Source organism: Amblyomma americanum, chromosome 4 (assembly GCF_052857255.1).
Source record: "Amblyomma americanum isolate KBUSLIRL-KWMA chromosome 4, ASM5285725v1, whole genome shotgun sequence".
In the NCBI taxonomy this organism is placed as follows: Eukaryota; Metazoa; Arthropoda; class Arachnida; order Ixodida; family Ixodidae; genus Amblyomma; species Amblyomma americanum.
The window spans coordinates 36,843,252-36,865,276 of record NC_135500.1 but is presented as its reverse complement, the minus strand read 5'-3'; the positions used below and the strand labels follow the sequence as shown (position 1 = coordinate 36,865,276).

The window sequence follows — 22,025 nt, the reverse complement described above, 5'->3', positions numbered from 1 at the left end:
CTAGCGATTCGCTGGATGCTGCTGCCAGTTGTGCTCAAAGAAAATCTTTTTCCACGAATACCTGTTCGACTACTCAGCGTTCCCATGCTTGCCTGCTGCGCAAACCTTCTTTCTACATTTCGTGTGGCGTACTCCGCTATTGCTTGTATTTTTACTTTTTGCGACTTTAGTATTTTTTCTTCGATGTACGCAGTTTCATCACCAGTAACATTTGTTATAGGTACTAGGCACCTAGAAAAACAAAACGGCTATTTCCGAATTTCGGAGAGCAGGTTGATGGTACCTTTTCATACTTTTTTTTCGATTATATGTCTTATAAAGCTGCATGCTGCAAATTATACCAAAAGGCATTATCATGAAGTGTTTTATATGAATTTCTTATTAATTATTGAGCAGCACCTGGTTTCTCGCCTTTGTTATGTTCCAATCTAGAGCCAAACCAAGTAGCGTCCACAGCGATCATCCAAGCGAGCACTCTAAAGTGTAAGTGGCGGTGAACCTTAACGTTTTTTTCTTAACGTTTGGTTTCTGTCGCAGATGATGCAATGATTGAATCAGGCAAGCAGCGTCTTATCAAAGGAAAATTAGCATTAAATGCCACGTCATGCGTTAAATTACGGCACAAATAAGTCAGCGATGCAGCCGAGAGATGCATACTATGCGGTGCATATCGCGGTCCAACTGGGAGGCTGTGCAGTTGTACACACAGGATGGATGGATGGATGGACGAATACAGCTGAATTCTTTAAATCGGGCGGTGGCTCAAGCCACCTAGCTATGACTTTCCCTTTCCTCCTCCTCTCCGCACGCAATGCACAAAGTGTCTATCTCCTGGTACCTGACTCTATACGTCTTAGTCCGCAAAACTCCAGTACTGGCCTCAAAGAACAAAGAGCTTCTCCTACAATTATCATAGATATTTTCTTTGGCAATTTCCTGTTTAAAGGTCCGGTATGTTCCCAGTGCCGATTAAAGGTCCGGTATGTTCCCAGTGCCGATTTCGTCAGCATCCCTGTTTTCCACAGAGCTCTCTCTGTTTCCTTAACCTTTTTCTTAACCGATAATTGCTGATTTGCCCCCAGGCTTGTCAATTTCCTAGTTCACTTTCTCCTTTTCGTGTCAACATTCCTACAGGTACCATAAAGCTTTCCTAGCGCACTGCTTTTCTTCGATCTTTCTCAATCGCTCCTCAAATGCTATCTTGCCTCTCTGCTCTCAACAGACGCCCATCCCGTATGCTATGCGCTCTTGTTTCGAGCCATCAGTTCCGCCGTATCTGCTGTGAAGGTGGTCCGTTCGTCCGGGTGAATGTTACTCCCGGCCGATGTCTGCTATCTGAATCATCACCGGGTGAACATTCATCCTTACGCACGCGCGGTTCTCGTCGTTGGTGCCTTCCGCTCGTTTTGGCGCCGCTTGTCTCCCTCCGCCGATGGCGGTCGTCAGCTTCGGGCAGCGATCAAAACGTGGCGCTGCGCTCATTGTGCGAGCGGTCGTCGGCGGGCGCGCATAGCGGCATCCCGCCTCGGAAAGCGCAAACCGGTTTAGTTCACCCGCGCCTCTGCGAGTACACGGCGGGGTTCGCCCAGGCGCGCGCGTTGTACCCTCGCGCTGGGCGCTCCCTGGGTCCCTTATCCTTTCCTGCCCCCGCTCGCGAGGCTAACTGCACAGCCCGCCGGCTTCTTAGCGCCGGCATTGCTTTCTGGGGACACGATTAGTGCAGCGCGAGTTCTGGACCTGTTCTTCTGTCACTACCTTCGTTTCGCGCGGCCCTCGAAAGGCGGCCCTGTTCCCGCGTACGGGTACGCTCCTGCACTTTGAACGATGCATCGTCTGTCGCGGTTGCCGGCAGCGGCGTCGATTCGCGGTCTTTCGTCCAGGTGGCGCCGTCTCCGTGCGCGCTCTCACGAGCACTGCGATTTCATTGTTCAAGACCTTCCAGCACCGGCGCTGGTCAGCACGACGTCCTTTCTTCGTCGTGTCTTGCTACTTTCTTTTTCTCCTCCTCAAAACGAGTGCGAGGGGGGGGGGGAGGGAATATTCGAAAGCACCCCCGAGGCAAAATTCCACCGCAAAGCGTCGGTTAGGCTCGGCGGGCAGAAGCAGACGGCCGTCGCTCGCGCGCGCGCTCTTGTCGCTCTGATTGGCCGCCAGCTCCGCCAATGGTGGCGCCCCGCTCGCGGTCGGCTTCGTCCCCATTGGACCGCAAAGCTGTCGAGCAGCTTTTCTTTCTCGCCACACGTTTTTTTTTCTCGTCTCCCGCTCGCCATCTTTGTTCGGCACGGTCTTTTCCACTTGTGGCTTCTCGGGGTGCGGTGCGCCGGTCTCCGTCGGACGTCCCGATCGCGGAGCGGGACCCTTTCTTGGTCGGACGCGAGGCCTCGCTACCTGCCGCCCGTGCCTGGATCGTCGGATTGCTGCCCGTTGCTATCGATGACTGTGCCTCTAGTACATGTGAATCTAGCTCATGACTAGATCCACACTCATCCATAGAAGCGGACGTTTTGCATCTACTTCGCCGCTTGGTGCTTGGTTTTGGCTGCCGACCAGGCCGTCCCTGCTGTTCCCCTTGACGTTTGCCGCGACGAATGTGCCCGCTCGCCCCTGGTGGATTTACGCGTCACGCCTCGGCTTCTTTTGCTTGACTTCGAATAAAGCGGCTTTACTAGCACGAAACGCTTGCGTTGTCTCCATGTGTGTCGGGTCAGCGATGTTCACTGTTTGCGCGCGCCCGCAGCTTGCATGTGCGGGACGGCGGCAGGAAATCGCGGCGAGCGCAAGGCTCTCGTGGGTGCACGCACTTATATGCCGAGGGTGGGTAATTGTCGGCTAGCTAGGCCTAGCGCGGGCGTTACAGACGGGGACAGCGGCGGGCGCCCCGTGCATTTTCCACGTCACGGGTGCTCACGACCGTTGGCGTTCAAGATGGTGACTAAGACCGGTTTTCGCGCGTGGGGACGGCGGCGGGGGACACCGACCAGACTGGCGCCGTCCCCTGCGGCCCGCCATTCTGGCTCGCCTTTGTCCGGTCGCCTAACCGTCGATGCAGACACGCCACTCTTTCCCCGCTTCTGCAGGTCGTTCCAGGCCAAGCCCCGCCGCAACAAATAAAGCGTGGCCGGCGGAATGGCATCCCCCTTCCCCAACGCACCTTCCGAGTGCACAACTCCTAGTCCATGTCGAGCGTAGCGAGGCCGGGATGAATATATACCCGCACGATGTGGTTATTATGTGCATCACCGGGTGTACATTCATCCGAGCCTTCTCCGCGTCGCGCCACCTGTCGGTCTGCCGTCGCCCACTTGGCTGCCTACTAGCGCCACTGCAAGCCGTCTGCTAGCGCCACCGCCGCTGCGTCTTGGTCAATAAAATCGTGTCTTGATAACTGCTCTGGTTGATTCTCGTCACCGCTCGAGATGCGGCGATGCGGCGATGGCTCATTTACACCTGCCGGAATGACCTGGGAACGCTCGGCTTCCTCGGTAGCGGCGGGAAAATTCAAAAATACTGCCATCTGCCAACACAACCAACAGATTGGGTGAGCTTGGGTATGTGCCCTGCAAGCATGGCAAGGGGCGGCTGTAGAAAGGCGAACTGGTCAGTTTGTCTAATCAAGGAGGGATTAAATACATGCCAATGCTGCAATACAATGCCAATACATGCACTGTCCCCAAAACTGGCAGAAATAAGTAAATGTCTCGTGAATTTTAGAACTATATCAGTGCTGTGCACTGCAGAAGCAGCATGTATTGACCAGCTGCGTCACTGCTGGATCCGCGTAGTAGCATAAAAAATATTAAATTAGCCTCGATAGGTTTCTCGCGCATAAATGCCGCATTCGGAAACGGTAGTTACTTGAAACTGTTTCTTGATATGACGACGTATTCGAGTAGAAAGTTGTAAGTTGTGTCACTACTAACAGACACGTGGCGAGATTGAGAGGGGACGCGGCTAGTTTCAGTCATTTATAGCTATACCTTAACACCGTCGTCATGTGCATAAAGCCCTGTTCTGTATGATGACGCGATTAGTTCTTTTTCTATATGGAATCATTTGATTTTCATGCGAAAATGTGAGAGGTCAGAAGAGAGAGAGACAATGAAAAGGAAACGCAGGGAGGTTAAAAGAAAACGAACCTCGTTTATGGCATCTTCGCTTTGGTCAAAGAAATGCGGCACTGAAATCAAAGAAATTACCTCAATTTTTGACGACCACACTTCTAAAAAGCGTAATTTATAAATTTGTACTCAATATTTTGCTATAGAAAATAATTCTAGAAATCAAAAATTTTCACCAAATCGACCAGCTTAACAAGAGGACAAGTCGGCCTGGTCATGCGGCTAAAAACAGCGCTAAGCGAGGCAGGAGATCGGAGACACGACGAAACAACGCCCTCACTAGTGTCCCGAAGTAAAATCATTCCGGCTAGTGCAGAGTGTCAAAACTAATAAACGGCAGGAACGCTTTCTATAGGCCGCACGTGGACAACGCGAGCTCGTGTACTTCGACAAATTACTAAGTTGGAAGCATGATTCGCAGAAACTGGAAACGCGCCTACAAGCCTTGAAAACCTGCGCACAACACCTATCCGCGACGCCACTCCCCGACCTATGTTGCCTACCACGAGCTCGCTAGCGACTGCAGCGCCACGAAATGGAGAAAGCGAACTAGAAAATTGACAAGCAAGGTTAAAGAGCTTTGTGGATGCTGATGATGATAATTGTAGGGGATAATTTTTGTAGGGATAATTTTTTCCCTCGCATGCAAATTTGGCGAACCGTACGCGCGAACCGTAAATTTGGTTTTATTGGAACAAAAAAATTCGACAATGACCCTGTTTTCTTGACCTTAATTTATTTCGCTGTCCTTGACCGTACCGCGACTTTCTTTGGTCTGTGCTTGGCCGCATTCTCTGTGTTCAGGGAGCCACTGCTTTCATCACTCTCTTCGCCAGCACTGTCCAAATCCTCATCTTCTTCGTTCTCATTGTCGCTGCTGCCCTCCTCGTGGTCCCCGTTGTCGTCATGCCCAAGCTTCTGCCGCTTCTTGCCGCGCAGGGACCTGTTCTTCTTGCCAAACTCATTCGGACTCTGGCACAGCACCTCGCAGCTGCCGTCGGTATTCCACAGGAACTCCATGGTAATCTTGAAGGTGGCCATCTTGATTCCCAACAGCTTCTGCAAGGGTGCCAAGAAAAAGGCAAAACCAGACAGAAGATTCAAAATAACGTTTTAATATACAATAAACAAACACAAATTTCCATGGAGCCATCAAAGCAATGGTGCATTTCAACCATGTCTCGTTGACTACTTACCACAGACGTCACACCTCAGCTGCTGTGCTGCACACCGTGTTTGCTGCCAGTCGCTATGGGATATTCCTGTACTTTTTGTGGCTCCCATCTTACCCCCTCCCTGTCCCTTTCATTCACACTAGTTCAGGTGCTTAAAACTTCGGTGCTAGAAAGTACTGTAAACTTCCACAGCGCTGCTCTCATCAGGTCCACAGTCTGGCAGTGGGTGAAGAAAAAAATAAAATGTGGCCTTTGATGACTCAGCACTCTAGGACAGCCAAGGGCATAGTATCAAAAATCTCAATGCAGGATGCAATGAACTGAATTTCTTTGTATTTTTCAGCTGTGAAAGATGAATTCAGGGTCATGTGAGACAAAAAAAATACTATATTCGGTTGTTTCAATTCAGTACAACTCTTACACAAGGCTGCCGCAGAGTGGAGTGAGTGACAGAAGGAATTAACAAAAATTATTTACTGTCAAACCAATTTAAATAAGAAAACAGGCAAGCAATAATTTGATACGCCCATTTTTTTTTAAACAACCGAACAAGAGGCAACAATGGGCACTCAAATTTAGCCTCTTTGCATAATGGCAATTTTAATTTCGCCACAAAACCCATCCATCATCATCATCAGCCTGACTATGCCCAGGACTCTCCAATATCTCTCCAATTAACCCTGTCCTGTGCCAGTTGAAGCCACTTATCTCATCCGCCCAATTAAACTTCTGCAGCAGCTGCTACGCTTGCCTTCTCTTGGAATCCAATCATTTACCGTTAACGACAACCAGTTATCAGCATGCCCTCATGATTTTGACTAGATTGTCATTAACCTGCATTTGTTCCCTGACCCACTCTGCCCCCTTCCTGCTCCATCCACCACGCATAAATTAGTTACAGCATTGCGCAGGGGCATCCAGGAGCCTGCTGCTATACCCTGTTTCATATATAGCTGCCACTGCAGACTTGCGACAAATCTAAAGTGCCGCTACTGACAACCTCGTGCACCTCTCGCCACATTTCTCTCCTGCAACTCACCGAGACTTCCAGAAGCAAGAGGGCGAATCACAGGGCCCAAACACTGAGCACCGCATAGTGGCTTCAATGCAAGCACTTCATTTTATTTCTCTCTTTGTTTATGTCCAAACAATCACCATGGCTTTGAAAGGAACGAATGATACAATGCGGTATCATTTATGGTTTTGCGGGCACACTACTTCCACACTCTCTACAGCGTTGACTGTTATGCATGTTATAACAATCGCTGCTGCTGTGTCTGTGTTGCCACAATGGAAGGGTAATTCCTGACCCAGGAAGGCAATGTTTGCCACAACCAATAAACAAGAACAAATAAAACCCCCACTTTCTCACCATTCTCAGTGGAGAGAAAGGCAAAATTTTCCTCTGCAAGTGGCCAATTGCTTGACATAATGCTAAGAGCTCCAAATGTGGCCTCAACTTGCAGAAACCAGGTTAGGTTGCCTTAGCAAATTAGAATTGCCTGGCTATCACATACTTCCACACTGAGTGGCAAAAACCTCTCCCATGCCTCTCTAATTAACCCTGTCCCTGTCCTAATTAACCCTATGCCTGCAAACTTCCTAATCTCAACCGCCCACCTAACTTTCTGCCGCCCCCCTGGAATCCACTGCGCTGCCCTTAAGAAGCGGCTATCTTGCCTTCGCATTACATGCCCTGTCCAAGCCCATTTCTTGCTCTTGATTTCAACTAGCCCTCATCCACTCTGCCCACTTCCGGTCTTTTCATGTTACACCTATCCTTTTTAATTCCATAGCTTGCTGCGTTGTCCTTCAAATATGTGTACCTTAATTCTGGCCTGCGATGTGCATGACGTCAACTCATATCGGAGTACAGTCATGCCTCTTTAATATGGACAATTTGGTTCTTGAGAAAAAGTGCCCATAAAGCAAGTCCATAATAACCAATCCTGAAAAAAAAAAAGTGAATTGGAAATTAGGAGAAACCTTGGCAATGTGAAATGCATTATTTTGGTCACCTAGTGGCACATTTTCTACTACGGCTCTTCGCATTCCATGAACCGCCAGTGAATATCCATATGTAGTTGCTGGCATCTGTTGAAAGCGTCTTCACATTCTTCACATCATTCATGAAATACAGCAAAATGTAAGGAATATCAACTAGGCACCACGGCACTGTAAAACATGAAAGCACCAAAAAAGGGCTGTCACTGAAGCATTTGTACTTTTGCAGAGCCGTTTGCTGGCGCCCTGCTTTCAAGATACAGGAAAGGAAACATCTGTTGGGGCAGTCGAGGTTTGGTTCTCATCGTTAATGCTCAGAATGGAAAGTTGGGTGAGTCAATATTGCTGCGACAGAAATACATAGATCCCACTGGTCTGTACGCATTTTTGCCCTGTGCATTGTGTGGACACCGAGTTTCCATATTCCGAATTTCCACACACGCAAGCACGTGCGCACACAAGCACATATATAATTTTATGTACAATTACAATAAAATTCCAAGGAGACACAATCTCTCCAATCGCCTGTATTCCGAGGCGTGGATTGGGAACAGTTGGGGATAAGAGTTAATTGAGAAAACCTAAATATCTGCATTTCGCTGATGACATTGCCTTGCTCAGTCACTCAGGAGATGAACAGCAAAGCATGATCAGCGAGTTAGAGAGGCAGAGCAGAATGGCGAGCCTAAGAAACTAAAGCAATGTTCCAACAGTCTAGCAAGGAAACAGCAGTTCACAGCTTGTAGAAACAGTAGTAAGGGAATGCGTCTTCTTAGGACAGGTAGTGACCGCAGATCCGTATCATGAGGGGGAAATAACTACAAGAATAAGAATGGGGTGGAACTCATATAGAAGGTTCTCTCAGTGGCAGTTTACCAATGTCCCTCAAGAGAAAAGTATACAACAGCTCTATCTTACCGGTACTCACCTATGGCACAGAAATGTGGAAGCTAACAAAAAGGGTTCAGCTTAAGTTAAGGACAAAGCAGAAAGCTATGGAGAGGAAAATGATAAGTGCAACGTTAAGAGACCGGAAGAGGGCAGAGTGGGTGAGGGAAGAAACGCGGATTTTAGGCAGAGCGTGTAATGTGAAGGCAAGATAACCGCCGGTCCTTAAGGGTAACGGAGTGGATTCCAAGAGAAGGCAAGTTAGGTTAGGTAGGCGGATGAGATTGAGACCCGCCGCGGTGGCTCAGTGGTTAGGGCGCTCGGTTACTGATCCGGAGTTCCCAGGAGTACCCGACCGCGGCGGCTGCGTTTTTATGAAGGCAAAACGCTAAGGCGCCCGTGTGCTGTGCGATGTCAGCAGTGCACGTTAGAGATCCCCAGGTGGTCGAAATTATTCCGGAGCTTTCCACTACGGCACCTCTTTCTTCCTGTCTTCTTTCATCCCCTTCTCTATCCCCTCTCTTACAGCGCCGTTCAGGTATCACATTCAGGTATGAGGTGACCGCTGATATGAGAGCCAGCAACTGCGCCATTTCCTTTCCCCAAAAAGCAATCTTTTTTATGACATTGAGAAGTTTGCAGGAAAAAACAGTGGACACAGCCTAGCAGGCTGGTGATGATAACGACAGTCATCCCTCATTTAATATAGACACTTTAGTTCCTGGGCAAGTGTCCATAAGCGAGTCGTTTGCACTAACGAATCGTGAAGAGAAAAAAAAGTTCTTCAGAAGAAAATCTTTGACATTGTCTGCTTCTGCACATACTGATGGGCAGTGGACAGGGAACTAGAAAATATCTTGGGAATTACCAATGTATTATCATGACTGCAAATCTGTCTAAAATATAGTGTTTGAAGTGCTTTCTGGTCCATGAAGTCTAAGCTTAGGTTTATGGGGTTTAACGCCCCAAAGTGACTTGCGTTGTCAGGGGCGCTGCAGTGGAGGACTCCAGATCATTTTCACCACCTGAGGTTCTTTAACGTGCAATGACGTCGCACAGTACACTGGCCTCTAGCTTTCTGCCTCCATCGAAATGCGACGGCCGCGGTTAGGAAGGAGCCTGTGCCTTTCGTGTCAGCAGCTGAGCACCATAATCACGGCACCACTGCGGCAGCTAATCTGGTCTATGAGACATGTGATGGTGTCTCATCCTCCCAGTCACTATACTGTTGCGAGGTTCGAAACTAAAAGGGGTGCACATAGGCGCAAAAGACGCTGAACAAACGAAGGTGAATGCAGATACGAAGTCTTGCTGGCCTGACCGATGCTACAACTACAGCCAATTTATGGTGAAAGCCTGTGTTTGGGTGTCAAGTGCTGTGACGTCCGTACCCTCTCTTTCGCACTTGGGAGCTCGGCAGATGCGTGGAACAACAGGGCAAGCGCGCCTGTTATGGGACCAAACTTCTGGTGCGGGTGACATGTCAAAAAATGCTTTTTGCTGTAAAAAGTCTGAGGGGGTTGTTAGCTTCTTTCACATCCTTGTAGTTCATGTTGAAACATCACACAGACCTTGCCCTATTGTGCATGAGCATCCAATGCCGTTAAACTGAACATCATTTCGATCAGCTGTCAGTCTTGTTGGCCACATGAGGTTTTGCAGTGGCATTCGAATTGACAGAACACGGTGGAGACACTTGGGAATTTCAAATGACTTCAATATACAAGTCCATTTACCATCGTGTGAAATGCGCTCACAATTTTATCATGCACTGCATGCAATACACCAGAACTGGCAGAACGAGCGAATGGAAGATGGCCTGTAAACATATGATGAAAAAAGCAACAACAAAAAGATGTGTCAGACAGAAAGACAGATATCAAGATTTTTTTTTTTACCATAAAACGTGCCTGTGAAACAAAAAATCGAAGTGTCGATCTAAGTTCATACCATTCTTTGATTACTGTTAGCAGTACTGTTTGTTCATTCAAGTAACATGCTTCAAAGGTTCAACTACAATTACCCAGGTGAAAGTTGACGGCAGCAGCACTACTACAATATGGGGAGTGAATTTCAAAGCAGACTGTTACTAAAAATTGTCGTTGAGAACCGTTGAACTTGCGGCAGGTAATGACGTGCATAAGTTGGGAATCAGTTACACTGTTGTACAAAGAACGCAGGTTCCTAGGAATTATGTAGGCTTTGCAGATGCGTCTTCACCATTCCACATGCCAGAATATTGTATCAGCCCTATCAATGCTCTTTTGTCTTTCCTTTTTTTTATCTCATGAATACAGCCTCATCATGTTCCATGTTGTTTATAAATTATGGACAGATTTGTCGTGTGCATGCTCTCTGAGCAGAGCTATTTTTCCGCTTTTGCTTCAGTTTCTGTCCCGTCTTTTAGTGCACTAGCACTAGATGGGTGACTAGCGCAAAAGCCGTTATGTCCAGGTGAAGCTCGAGTAACTCGGGTAAGCTCGGCGGAGCATTGCACTCGCTGCAGCCGAGTGGAGAGAAGGCGTGAACATGAAGGATAAGAAACATGCTTGCGTGCACATGCAGATGCCAGAAAGAAGATGCGAGAATGAAGTCGGTTTTCTATGCATGTGCCATTCAAAACCATCTGCCATAATGCTCTCTCTCCAGTCTCGTTTGATAGTGGAGCTTGCTGGCTTTTTTTTCGTGCCAATGCGGCAACTGCTACGCCTGTTCACAGCCATGAAAAACGCCAAAAACAAAAACGATGGTGCGGCCTTGCGATTGGCTACCTTGCACCACGTGGCGAAATCGGCTCTTTTTATAGGCTACTTTGAATTTCCCGCCATTTTCAGTTGCGTTGGGGTGCCACCATTCTGAAAAATTATCAGCGTCAGCAATCGCAAAGTCGATAAATGCGTAAAAAATAGGCAGCACGGCGGAAAACTATGATCTGTGGTCGCCGGCGTACGTGGCGACAGACCGCGAACCGCCGCGTCGACGTGCAGTAGGATGAAGTTGGTAATCGGCAGCGTCATCGACCATGGTTCCTTGCAGCTTTCATCGGCGGCACTTATTGCGAGTGACTCAAGAGCTGACAGGATGGCCGCCAGTTTCTCGGTGGCATCTGCGAGCGAGAGGCGGGCACAGGGAGCTTTCGTGTGCAACAATGCGGGTGACGCAGTGCTGGCTCACAGCGAGGGCGGCGGTTGATAACATCAGCTGATGTTATCTTGGATACACAAAACCTTCGAACGACCATGTGGCGGACTTCGAGCAAAGATGCCTGTGATTAGAATAGCGGCGTAGCGGTTAAATTAGCCAAAAGCTTTTTTTTCCATGCGGCTCCATGAAATAGACTGGTTTTTAAATATGTCATGAATTTGTTTGTTTATCTGAAGACTAATAGCATATTTGAAATCACCTCGAAAAACTTGAGAGGACTGTGCAGTTTCAGCAAGACTCAACCAAAAACAAGAAAGTTAATGCAGTCAAGAAAAGGACTTGCGCTGAAGGAAGGTGTCAGCACACAAATGTGCATCTGTAAACGGGCAGCAGGTGTGGAGAAAGGGCCATACGGGTGAACAATGTCACTCAGATTACATGCCTGAGGCTTGGTAGCCATTACCATGTGCAAACATGCCATTATTTTTCATCATCTCTCATGAAATTGAGTTCTCTTAGTTCTCTGTCATTTTCTCAAAATGTGAATTTTGGACTCCTGTCAAGTAAGCAAATCCAAAATCTCAACATCTACTGAGGATAGAGCAATAATTTCTTTTTCCAGCATGAAGTCAGATATGCGTAGCACACAATGTTGCAAGCAGATTTCTTAATTTTCTCTTTGAAATTTTCTACAATGGCATTTTGAACTACCACTTTGTTGGCATGTTTTGACCAGAGAAATTATTTGCAATAAAATAAAAACTAATCATCCAATAAAAAAAATGCTTGCAACATTGTGTTCCTTATTCTTTATAGTATCTAGCGATGTATAAATAGTAAGGTTTTGTTGAGCGGCTATTTTCCTATTGTTTTTGCAATCATTAGTGCATTGTTCGTAATTATCTTAAGAACTAATTGGTAGCATTTTTGGAACCTGCACAAAAAACTGTATAAGCATGCAAAGTTTTATTAATTTTGGTTGAAAATTAAGAAAAATGGTTTTAAGATCAGTGTCCCCCTTAAAGGTGCACTAAAGAGGAATGTGAACTCGTCTTTCTACCGGGGAACTCGGTCTACATGCTCCGAGCATTCTTAGAAACTTTGAATTATTGTCCTGTGTGGCCGATTTCCCTAATTTAAATTGGATTAGACGTCCTGGATACCACGTCTTTTTTTTAACTCAACGCTGAAGGTAGGATTGATTTGGTTTATAGGTCCCAAAGCGACTCAGGCTATGAGGGGCGGTAGTGAAGGGCTCTGGAAATTTCGACCACCTGGGGTTCTTTAACGTGCACTGACATCGCACAGTAGACGGGCCTCTAAAATTTAGCCTCCATCGAAATTCGGCCGCGGCGGCCGGGATCGAACCCGCGTCTTTCAAGTCAGCAGCCGAGCGCCATGACCACTGAGCCACCGCGACCCCTGAAGGTAGGAGGAGTCAACCAATACGTGGAGTGCCTTTGAGCCAGTCCCATGGTGGCGTGCCACCCTGCCATCGGTGGAGTGATACGTAAATCAGAGTCCACGCATATTTTTATTTGCATAGGTCTAATTTGCGGCTATGTTGTATACGACTGAAACTATTTATTCACAGAAACCTAAAAATAAAATAAAAGAGAAAGCGAAGTTGCCACGGGACTGGCTGAAAGGCACTCCACGTGTTGGTTGACTCCTCCTGCCTTCAGCATTGAGTTCAAAAAAAGGCGGGAGCCAGGACGTTTAATCCGATTCAAATTATGGAAATCAGCCACACAGGACAATAATTAGAAGTTTGTAAGAATGCTCAGCATGTGTAGATCGAGTTCTCGCAGTAAATGACGAGTTCAGATGCCTCTTTAGCGCACCTTTAATAGCAACGCAAAAGAACCGAGCAACAACATGAGTCAACCAATCCAATGGATATAGTGAGGTGGCAAGCAGAAGCATAGTGCGAAGATAGTATAAGCTTGATAAACAGGATGCGGAAACAGATGAAGAGCGAGAAACACGAAAAAGAGTGAGAAAGAAGAGATGAATGATGAAGTAGCCAGAGGAGTGTGCAGTGGAGAGGCAAGCACAAGTGGCTTCAGAGACGAGCGAACAGAGTGACGACTTGCATCGCAACGAGCAAGCTCAGGTGGTTTATCACAAGAGAAAAGCCAAGGAACGACAGCAAGAACAATCGGGTGAAACCCTAAAAGAAACCTAAAAAAAATTTTCAAGCTCATAAAAAGCTAAAAAAGTTAAACAAATCTAAACAAAGGCAAACATGCTAGCACATCTGAGACACATTTAGCTTAACCAGGTAAATGGAGACCATTTTTTGTGCACACTGTTTCATAATACACTGTGAACGGTTGGGTCAGAATGCCATTTTGAACCTGAAATACAGTAATCCCTCATTATAACAAAGTCAGCAGGATGGCGGAAAAATTCGTTATAAGCGGTAATTCGATATAAACGACCACCCGAGAAAATCTAAAGCAGACGAGCTTTAATTGCGCCGCAACAGAGAGGAAGTAAAAAGACAATGTATTCAGTGAAGCAAAACTTTACTCAGGTGCAAAAAGGCAGTGAGCTTTCGCTGTTTCAAGTTCTTACCAGGCGCGTGCAACCCCTGCTCTAATCTGACCAAGGATTGCACGAGGCCGCGGTCACCGCCTATGCATTCAACCTTCGGGGTATTTTGAATCGCGACCGCAGTTATGGGGGTATTTCGAAGGCAGTGGCTGCTTTCATGCGGGCGAAGGGGGGGGCGGGGGTCACTGAAATGCCGTGGCTGGAGTCTCGGGTAGTGTTAAAACGATTAGCCGCTCATTGTAGGTACGTAGCGTGATCGTGAAAACTTAACGGTTTTGAATTAAGGTCTTCGCATGATTACTGAGCAGTTTTTTCCCCGATGTGTACAGCTGTGAAGTTTGCAATTGAGTTTTTCGGCGCACCGTAGTCGACGACACTGTGCTAATTCTACGGTTCAAGCATCAGTGTTCGCGCAGCGTGGCGTCCGCGCCGTTGACAGATGTCTACGAACAAAATTCAATGGCTCGACCACACATTTAGACCGTCTGCCTAGTCGGATGGCGCGAATCAAGCATGACCGGCTCGAGAAAATCGCCCGGGAAACACCATGGTTGCGTTGACCTGCCATTGTTGACAGCCTGACTCGCCGCTGGCGACGCTCGTATTTTTGTGTTTTTAGCAAGTTATCGGTCTATTTGCACCGTCAAAAGTGCAACAAAGCTAGGGGCGGTGTTTTATTGCGATGCAGCCCGATTATGATGAGCGACAAGCAGATTTCTAGACCGGCTTCCCCAAAGTCGTCCTCCCAATTTGTTAACATAGCTCCTCGCGTTGAACACTGCAAAGGGCGTGCGACCAGCAGTCGCTTGCAGCAGCTCGACAACACCGTTGTTCACCCTTGCAAGTGCAACCTGCGGGTCGCCTTCTCGTTTGAAGTGAAAACTCTCGGGAATGACGTTTTCGCGCGCTTTTGAAAGTTTCCTCTGCTTTGGCCGATGTGAAACTGTTAGGCTTAGCGACGACTACGACAGCCAGGGAGAAGCTAAGTTCGTTGCCGAAAGCTCACCTCGCTCGCTACTCGCAAGCGTGAATGGGCTCATAATCGGAGGGACACTTCTTTTGTGCTTTTTGGCATGTTTCAGCGCAAGAAATGTTCTTTGTCTGCCCGCGGTCTTTTGGCCACTTTTTGGCATCCAAGAGACCGCGGTTTTCTGGCATCGCAATGCATCACGGAAATTTTATTTTCGTTTGGATTCTATCATGGGGGACACAAGCGATGCGACTGCGACCGGTTCGGGCGCGCCTCTGTTTGCAGCTGCTGTGAACAGCTGGGGGCATTCGGCACTCGCTTGGTACTCGTTACTAGGCAGCTCATCGGTCATAGGTTTGATACTTTTGTGGCCTGTTCTGTGCCTGCCTGAGACTAATTCGTCGGCTGTATTAATTTGACACTGCATTCGCAAAAGGGCCGCCGCCGCGGCAGTGATGCCTCCGCTCGCCACTCCGCTCTAAGTGGGTTAAGCGCTTCGTGCGTTCGAGTAATGCGACCAAAAATGCATGCGTTTGGGTCGGGACCGGGAAAAATTTCGACAAAACGATATTTCGAGTAAAGCGATTTCGTTATAACGAGCGATTACTGTAATTTGACACAAATGTTGCTTCAACGAATCCGTGCAGCAAGGGCATAAGCTTTAATGACTCAAGTCTCAAGCCTCCACAAGCCCCTCCCCCGCTAAGCTTACAACTGGCTTTGTCGACTCCTGGCACTATGTGCATACTGAAAGGAAAACGATTCTTGGACGGTGTTGTTGTTTGCAGCCATTTCTGAGGCAACTGTTTGCACACAGAGCACAGTACATTTTATCTGTGCAAGCATGGGATGGGTCCAGCAACAATAGCAAAGCTATTCTGTGTATGGCAATGGACACTGGCAACAATACTCTTAGAAGAAAGAATTTCATACACACACACTGCAACTACTGCAGAAATGCATTTCCACAGAACGCCCATGGGAGCCCGTGCTTTCTATTTGGCATATTTTCCTCTTCAATAAAAAGTAGCAGTGTAATCTGTGCTACACTTAGACTAGCCCACTGCAGGAATGTGCGCTGACCCCTGTTTTATTGCCACCGTGGTGCCCATCGTCTTATGTGGCTAAAGATCTCGACACTCATGTTCTTGGTGATCGGAAGCAGTACTTGTGGAAGGTTCCGCCAATGTCAGCGTGATTGTGGTAAGTCACAGCAATGCAGTTATTGAGTGAAATTTTAAGTGGCGAGCCAAAATGGCCATGTCATCTCGAGTGCAAAGTGACAGAGTTTCGCATTGCCAGTGCACATGTACAGACTGGTGCAGACATGGAAGGCGTGCGCCCACCTCACCAGCATATGGCGCCACCTGTCACCCTCATGGCAGTTCTTGTGTGGACAGCCATGCAGAGTCGCACCTGTGTGCATATGCTGGAAGCTCCGCCGGACTGCTGCTGCCTAGTGATGAAGTGCGTATCTGCCTTCACAGATATGTACAAGGCAGATATGCACGGCTCCTGCACAGATCCACCTGTGAACACTCGCTGCAAGCTCCTCTGGACTGCCACTCCCTAGTGTTTCAACAATCCCCTTTGTGATGCTGCATGAATCTGCCTTCACAACATCTCCATTATATGTGATAAAATAAAACCCTGTGTGGTTGGAATAACTGAAATTAATGATATCATGAAATAGCACTTACAAGAAATAGGAGACGAAAACTTCTGAACCTAGTGCCCTTACGCAGGTCCCAAAGGGTGGCCTGCACAGTCATGGGATTGACAAAACTTGCAGACGAAGAGAATTGAAATGTTTTGTGCCCATGCGTAATTTCACCATCATCAGCCTGACTATGCAAACTGCAGGGCAAAGGCCTCTCCCATGTCTCTCCAATTAACCCTGTCCTTTGCCAGCTGCGCCCACTGTATGCCCGCAAACTTCTTAATCTCATCTGCCCACTTAACTTTCTGCCACCCCCTGCTACGCTTGCCTTCTCTTGGAACCCACTCCGTTACCGTTAAGGACCAGCGGCTATCTTGCCATAGCATTACATGTTCTGCCCAAGCCCAAGTCTTCCTCTTAATTTCGACTAGGATGTCATTATGTTAGCTTCCATGCTATGTTAGCTTCCATGCTAGCTTCTTAGTCGTTTAATCCTATCGCCAGGGAGCAAGCTGCCTCTTAACATAGCAATAGCCAAGGTTCTAGTGGCCTTAGGACTAACATGAAGCCATAACACTCTCTGCCAGCAGAGAGAAGTTGACCAGTGTGAAGTTTACGCTGCTGACCGAGCAGCACAGCAAGTCACTAAAGAAGCCTGGGAAGCTAAAAGACTGGTTAAGAAATGCAAAGATGAATGACAACTAGAGGTTGTGCCTATGGAATAAATTAGCCAACAAATGGCAGAGAGAAAAACTTCCCAATGACGTTACTTTTTAGTTTTAAACTCATTTATTTCTAAAGATTTTTTGTTACAACGGTACCATTAATTTCAAAACAGCATGAGACAGAAGACCAATTCTTTCCCTGTAATTTATACAATCATGTGGGATGTAAAGGGCTAGCATGCATTATGCGTAGTCACCCCCTGCTTGTGGCTAGAAGGATTCAACTTTGTCAGGGAGCTGTTCGCTACTAAGGGATCTGTGGATGCTCGCAGTGTCGCTAGGACCATTCATACTTTTGCTTGTTTTCTCAGCACCCCGCCACCGCGGTCTCCCCACTACACCCCGGCGGGAGCCAGCGAGGGGCGCTCAAGCAAGGCATTACACGGCATTGGACAGCCTAGGCCACGGTAAACCGTACTTACTCGAATCTAGGCCGGTACTTCTTTTTTTAAAAATCGTTTACGAAAGTCGGGGGGCGGCTTAGATTTGAGGGTGCGGTTTGCCCGCAACCGCTGGACACCTAAGGCCATCTCGCGGCCACAGCTTGCAGGTTTGCAAGCTCGATTTTGCTTGTTGGCGCTGGCTTGTTTGATCGTTGTGAACAAAGGTCTTGCCGTCCCATACTTGCTTGTGTTCGTTGCCACATAACTTTGAGAAATGCCCGTGTTTGCGGCGCAATGGGGTCTACCAAGCGATGCCATTACACTGCGGCTTTTAAGCGGAAAGTAGTTTTGGCGGCGGAAAGCACTTCAAACCTACAAGTCCAGCGCGACTTCAGTGTGGACGAGAAGAACGTAAGCAGCAGAACGAGCTCTTCAACTGCGCTGCAAAGTGAATGGCCTTCACTGGACCCAAGAGCGGGCGACACCACGAGGTAGAAAAGGATGTCGCCAACTTTATCAGAAAGCAAAGGGAAGATGCAATGCCCGTGACGATGGAGATAATACAGGCAAAGGTGAGGGGGGTCGCTAACATTAGAGGCAATCCACGGACCCAGTTCAAAGCCCACAGGGACTGGGTCAAGTGTTTCATGAAGCGTTTCGGGTTCAGCCTGCGACGACCGACTTCCGTATTCCTAAACCTACCACCTGATTTTGAGGAGAAGCTGGTGGCATTTCAGTGCTTTGTGATCAAGAAGCAGCTGGAGAAGCAGTACAGTATGGGCCAAATACACTGGGGCCGATCAGGCCCCACTGTATTTCAACATGCCTGTTGCGTACACAGTCAATGAGAAGGGCGCAAAACAGGTGAAAGTAAGGACTGCTGGGTATGAGAAGCAACGTCTCACTGTGATGTTATGTTGCATGGCCGGTAGGCGAAAACGCCACCCTACTTTATTTTTAAACAGAAAACACTTCCATCCGGAGAGGTTTTCCCTAAAAACGTCGCGCGCACAAGTTGGGTGAAGACCGTTTGGCAACGTCGTGGCGGGGCCCTGTTGTTCAAAGAGTCACTCCTAGTTCTCGACTCCTACCGTGGCCACTTGATAGATGCAGTACAGTCAGGGCTTTCAAAATGCGGTACGGCCATTGGGGTAAAACCCGCAGGAATGACGAGCCAGCTACAACTGCTCGACGTTGCAATCAACAAGCCCTTTATAGGGGCGGAGTAACCAAATTTTAGGTTGGCGTGTTCTTTGCTTCAAGCGTTGCGTCTTGTCCCAGGATGCGTGATACACGCTGCGCATTTCATGTATGTGCGGTAAATAATTTATTATTGCATTATCTGTACTGAGCCATTTCGGTTTCAGTTTGTGAGCGCCGGGGTGTGCTGCGACGTCACTATCATGGAAGAGCAGCAACCCTGGTGACATGGGCCCCAAAATGTGATGCATGTATTGCTGCGTCGTCTGCTCTTGTACACATGCTGTGCATAGCAACGACTTTCGAAGTCATGCACCTGCAAACTTGACCGGTACTGCGATATGCCGAGCAAAGCCAAGTGAGCAAGGAACGACACCGAGTCCTGAAACCAAGCGGCTTGCCTCAGATGATCTCAGTCGGTATACCACGTATGCCAGTGTGATTTATTCGTTGCATTTCGCTTTGCCACGCCGACGCCGATGCTCGCCGGACATCTGTGTGGGTGGCCTGTAGCTGACCCTGGCCACATTACAGCGACACAATGCCTCACTTTTACTATTGACCAATACCAGTCTCTGTCTTCACTTCGCTCCGCCCGAGCAGCCGAGCTGCGCGAGGCTGCTCAGGGACCCGTGGTGGCTGATTACGATGATATCTGCTGCTTGGTTAGCAAACAGTCCATGTATTCGCTAAATGAATGCATTTACCGCACGGGTATGTAACTCCTCCAGGAATGCGCCCATGACGACGACTGCATCTCAGCACTACTTTTGTTTACATATCTGCATCTGTATACATGCAGCAATTGCGTGTCAGTTCGGCATGAACTTCAAGCTGCGTTCTACTTAGGTTAAACAAGCCCTTCTCTTTTGCGCCGCTTGCACGTTTACTTGTTTGTGCAGTGCGATAACTTTGCAAAGAACCGCCGAAGAATGCCAGTGCCAGCCTGGCAAGGTTGTTGACACCGTGCAGGACCGGCGTTTCTGACTCGTTGTAACTGGTTTTACGATGAGTGCAGTACTTGAATTTAAATTGATTTATCTAGAGGTTTGGCGCCCGTTAGCGATAAATAAAATGGACTGCTAGCTGCCACCGTGGGCGCTTGCAGCATCGGTCGACAGACTAAGACATCGCCTAGCAGCGGCGCTTCCCGCTCAAGGTATTTGAGTCCTAAGGTGTAAGCAATCCTTGATTTCAGGTCACTGTTGTCAAAACTACACTCGAAGACCATTTGTATTCGCTAAAACTCGTGAACTTGCTCTCCCCAATCGCCGACATCGCACATACGAACCCGGCAGACTCGCTCAGCCTATTTGTACTGCAGGTGAGCCAAAGGGCGAACATATGAAATGTAGTCGCTCGTTTCGCTTATTCGTAATTGTACGGAGAAGGTATAAACGAGATCAACTATAGTCATCGTCTCATCGACATGGAAGGTTTCGCTCCGCAGCCGATATATGGTGCTGGCTGACGCGTCAGCAACGGAATATTGCCGATCAGCACACTGACTGCTCAGTTATCGATGCAGCGCCTTGCCGATGCCATGCGTCGCCGCTCATAGTACGTTAAGTTATTGTGCTGTGATGTTACTACTTAATAATATGGTTCCACAGTTCTACGTCACCAACTATAACGCTAGCGATAGGTCTAGATCGTAAGAAAGAGCATTAAGGGACTTTTCGGAGCTGAATTAATATATATATATATATATATATATATATATATATATATATATACACACACATTAAAATATATATGTCAACGAAGACGATGAGTGAGCATTCGACGCGCTACGACTAGCGTCGCAAGCTTAATAAAACGCATATTCTAGCCCTAGTCAATGCATTTTTCCATTCGGCTTACATTCGAGTAAACTTTTTTTTTTTTATTTTCTGACTTCATGAATTTCGGGGGTCAGCCTAGAATTGAGTAAATATGGTAGTGTGAGAGGGGGGGGGGCGCACGTTCCAAGCCTTGCAAAGTTCCCTTTCGGGGAACGGTACGGCCATGTGCAAAGCGCAGGTGGCAGAGTCACGTGGTTGGTTTCACGCCCGCCAGGACTGCATCACTCCCGATGTGCAAAGAGGGGTAAGATTTGCTGCACCGACGAAACCGCTGCACGATGACAACCCCATTGTCTTAATGGACACCGAATGTGGCGCAACCTCGCAACGAATGTTTCGTTCACAAGGTTGGCACATCTCTTGGTGAGTAAACATTGCTTGATGAAACTGGATCAGGTGCTTGCCCTTGACGGGGACGAATAAAAGTGACGAATGGTCAGCGACGGTGTGGCTAGCCGAGGTTCTGTAATGGCTCCAACACCTGAAAACACTGAATGTCAAGAGTTCCTTGCATTGGAAATGCCGCCGAGCAAAACAAATGCCGCTACTTGTTCAAAGACAGAAAACCCCGTCTGAGTTATACCACTGATTGGATTCCGGGAGACGCTTAGTTGGGTCAAGTCTTTGGAATACGGACTCACAAGAGGAAGTGATTCAGCGGTCCTGTTTTTGTTTCTGACGGTAGTGGCTTGTTTGAGTCCGATAACTGCCTTAATTCTTGGAGACATCAAGGTCATGGGTCTTCGGAAAACTGGACCACAGGTGGAAGTGATTCGATGAGTTTGCATGCGTTTTCCTTTTTCTTTTGTAGGGGGGGAGAGTTGGTGTAACACGGTGCAAGTGTTAGGCGTGGCGTATAACCTAGTGGGCCAATCATTTTGTGGCCCATTCCCGGAATGCTGGATTTTTGAAGTGAACCTGATGGAGGGGGATGCAAGAGGGTTATGAACCTTACTGAAATTGGAGGGCGTGACATGTGGTTTGTAAACCAATAATGTGGCGAGCTTACCATGATTGGGTGATACAAAATGTGGGCTGGGCTCCAAAGTCTTTCAAACCGGGCCCTGGAGCCTGGAAAATTGTTCTCAGCTAGGTTTAGACGCCCTGCATCTTCGGCTATGCTGAAAAGGGAAGATTTTCCCTGCACACAGTTCGATGTTGTTGTGTTTGCTGCTCAAGCTGTTGTAAATATGTAAATTTCTGTACATAAAACTTCAGTTTTATCCTGTTGTTGCAAGACATCATCTCTGCACCATCTCTGATGGGGCACCTTTGGTGCGAAGAACGTAACAAACCTTTACTCGGGAATATACTGAACCAAACTTAGGAGTATGAAATGTATTGTTTTGATTTAA

At 47.8% G+C, this 22,025-nt stretch overlaps 1 protein-coding gene across 2 annotated transcripts in view; it reads right to left on the bottom strand.

The window, feature by feature from the left end:
- Positions 1–4,788: 4,788 nt before the first annotated feature.
- RpLP0-like (ribosomal protein LP0-like) overlaps positions 4,789–22,025 on the bottom strand; it is a 96,985-nt gene continuing 79,748 nt past the window's right edge. For both annotated transcript variants that reach the window (XM_077660839.1, XM_077660840.1), the window contains one exon: positions 4,789–5,177. In XM_077660839.1, the coding sequence (XP_077516965.1) occupies positions 4,854–5,177 (324 nt within the window). In that variant the 3' untranslated portion in view covers positions 4,789–4,853. The remainder of the gene's footprint in view (positions 5,178–22,025) is intronic.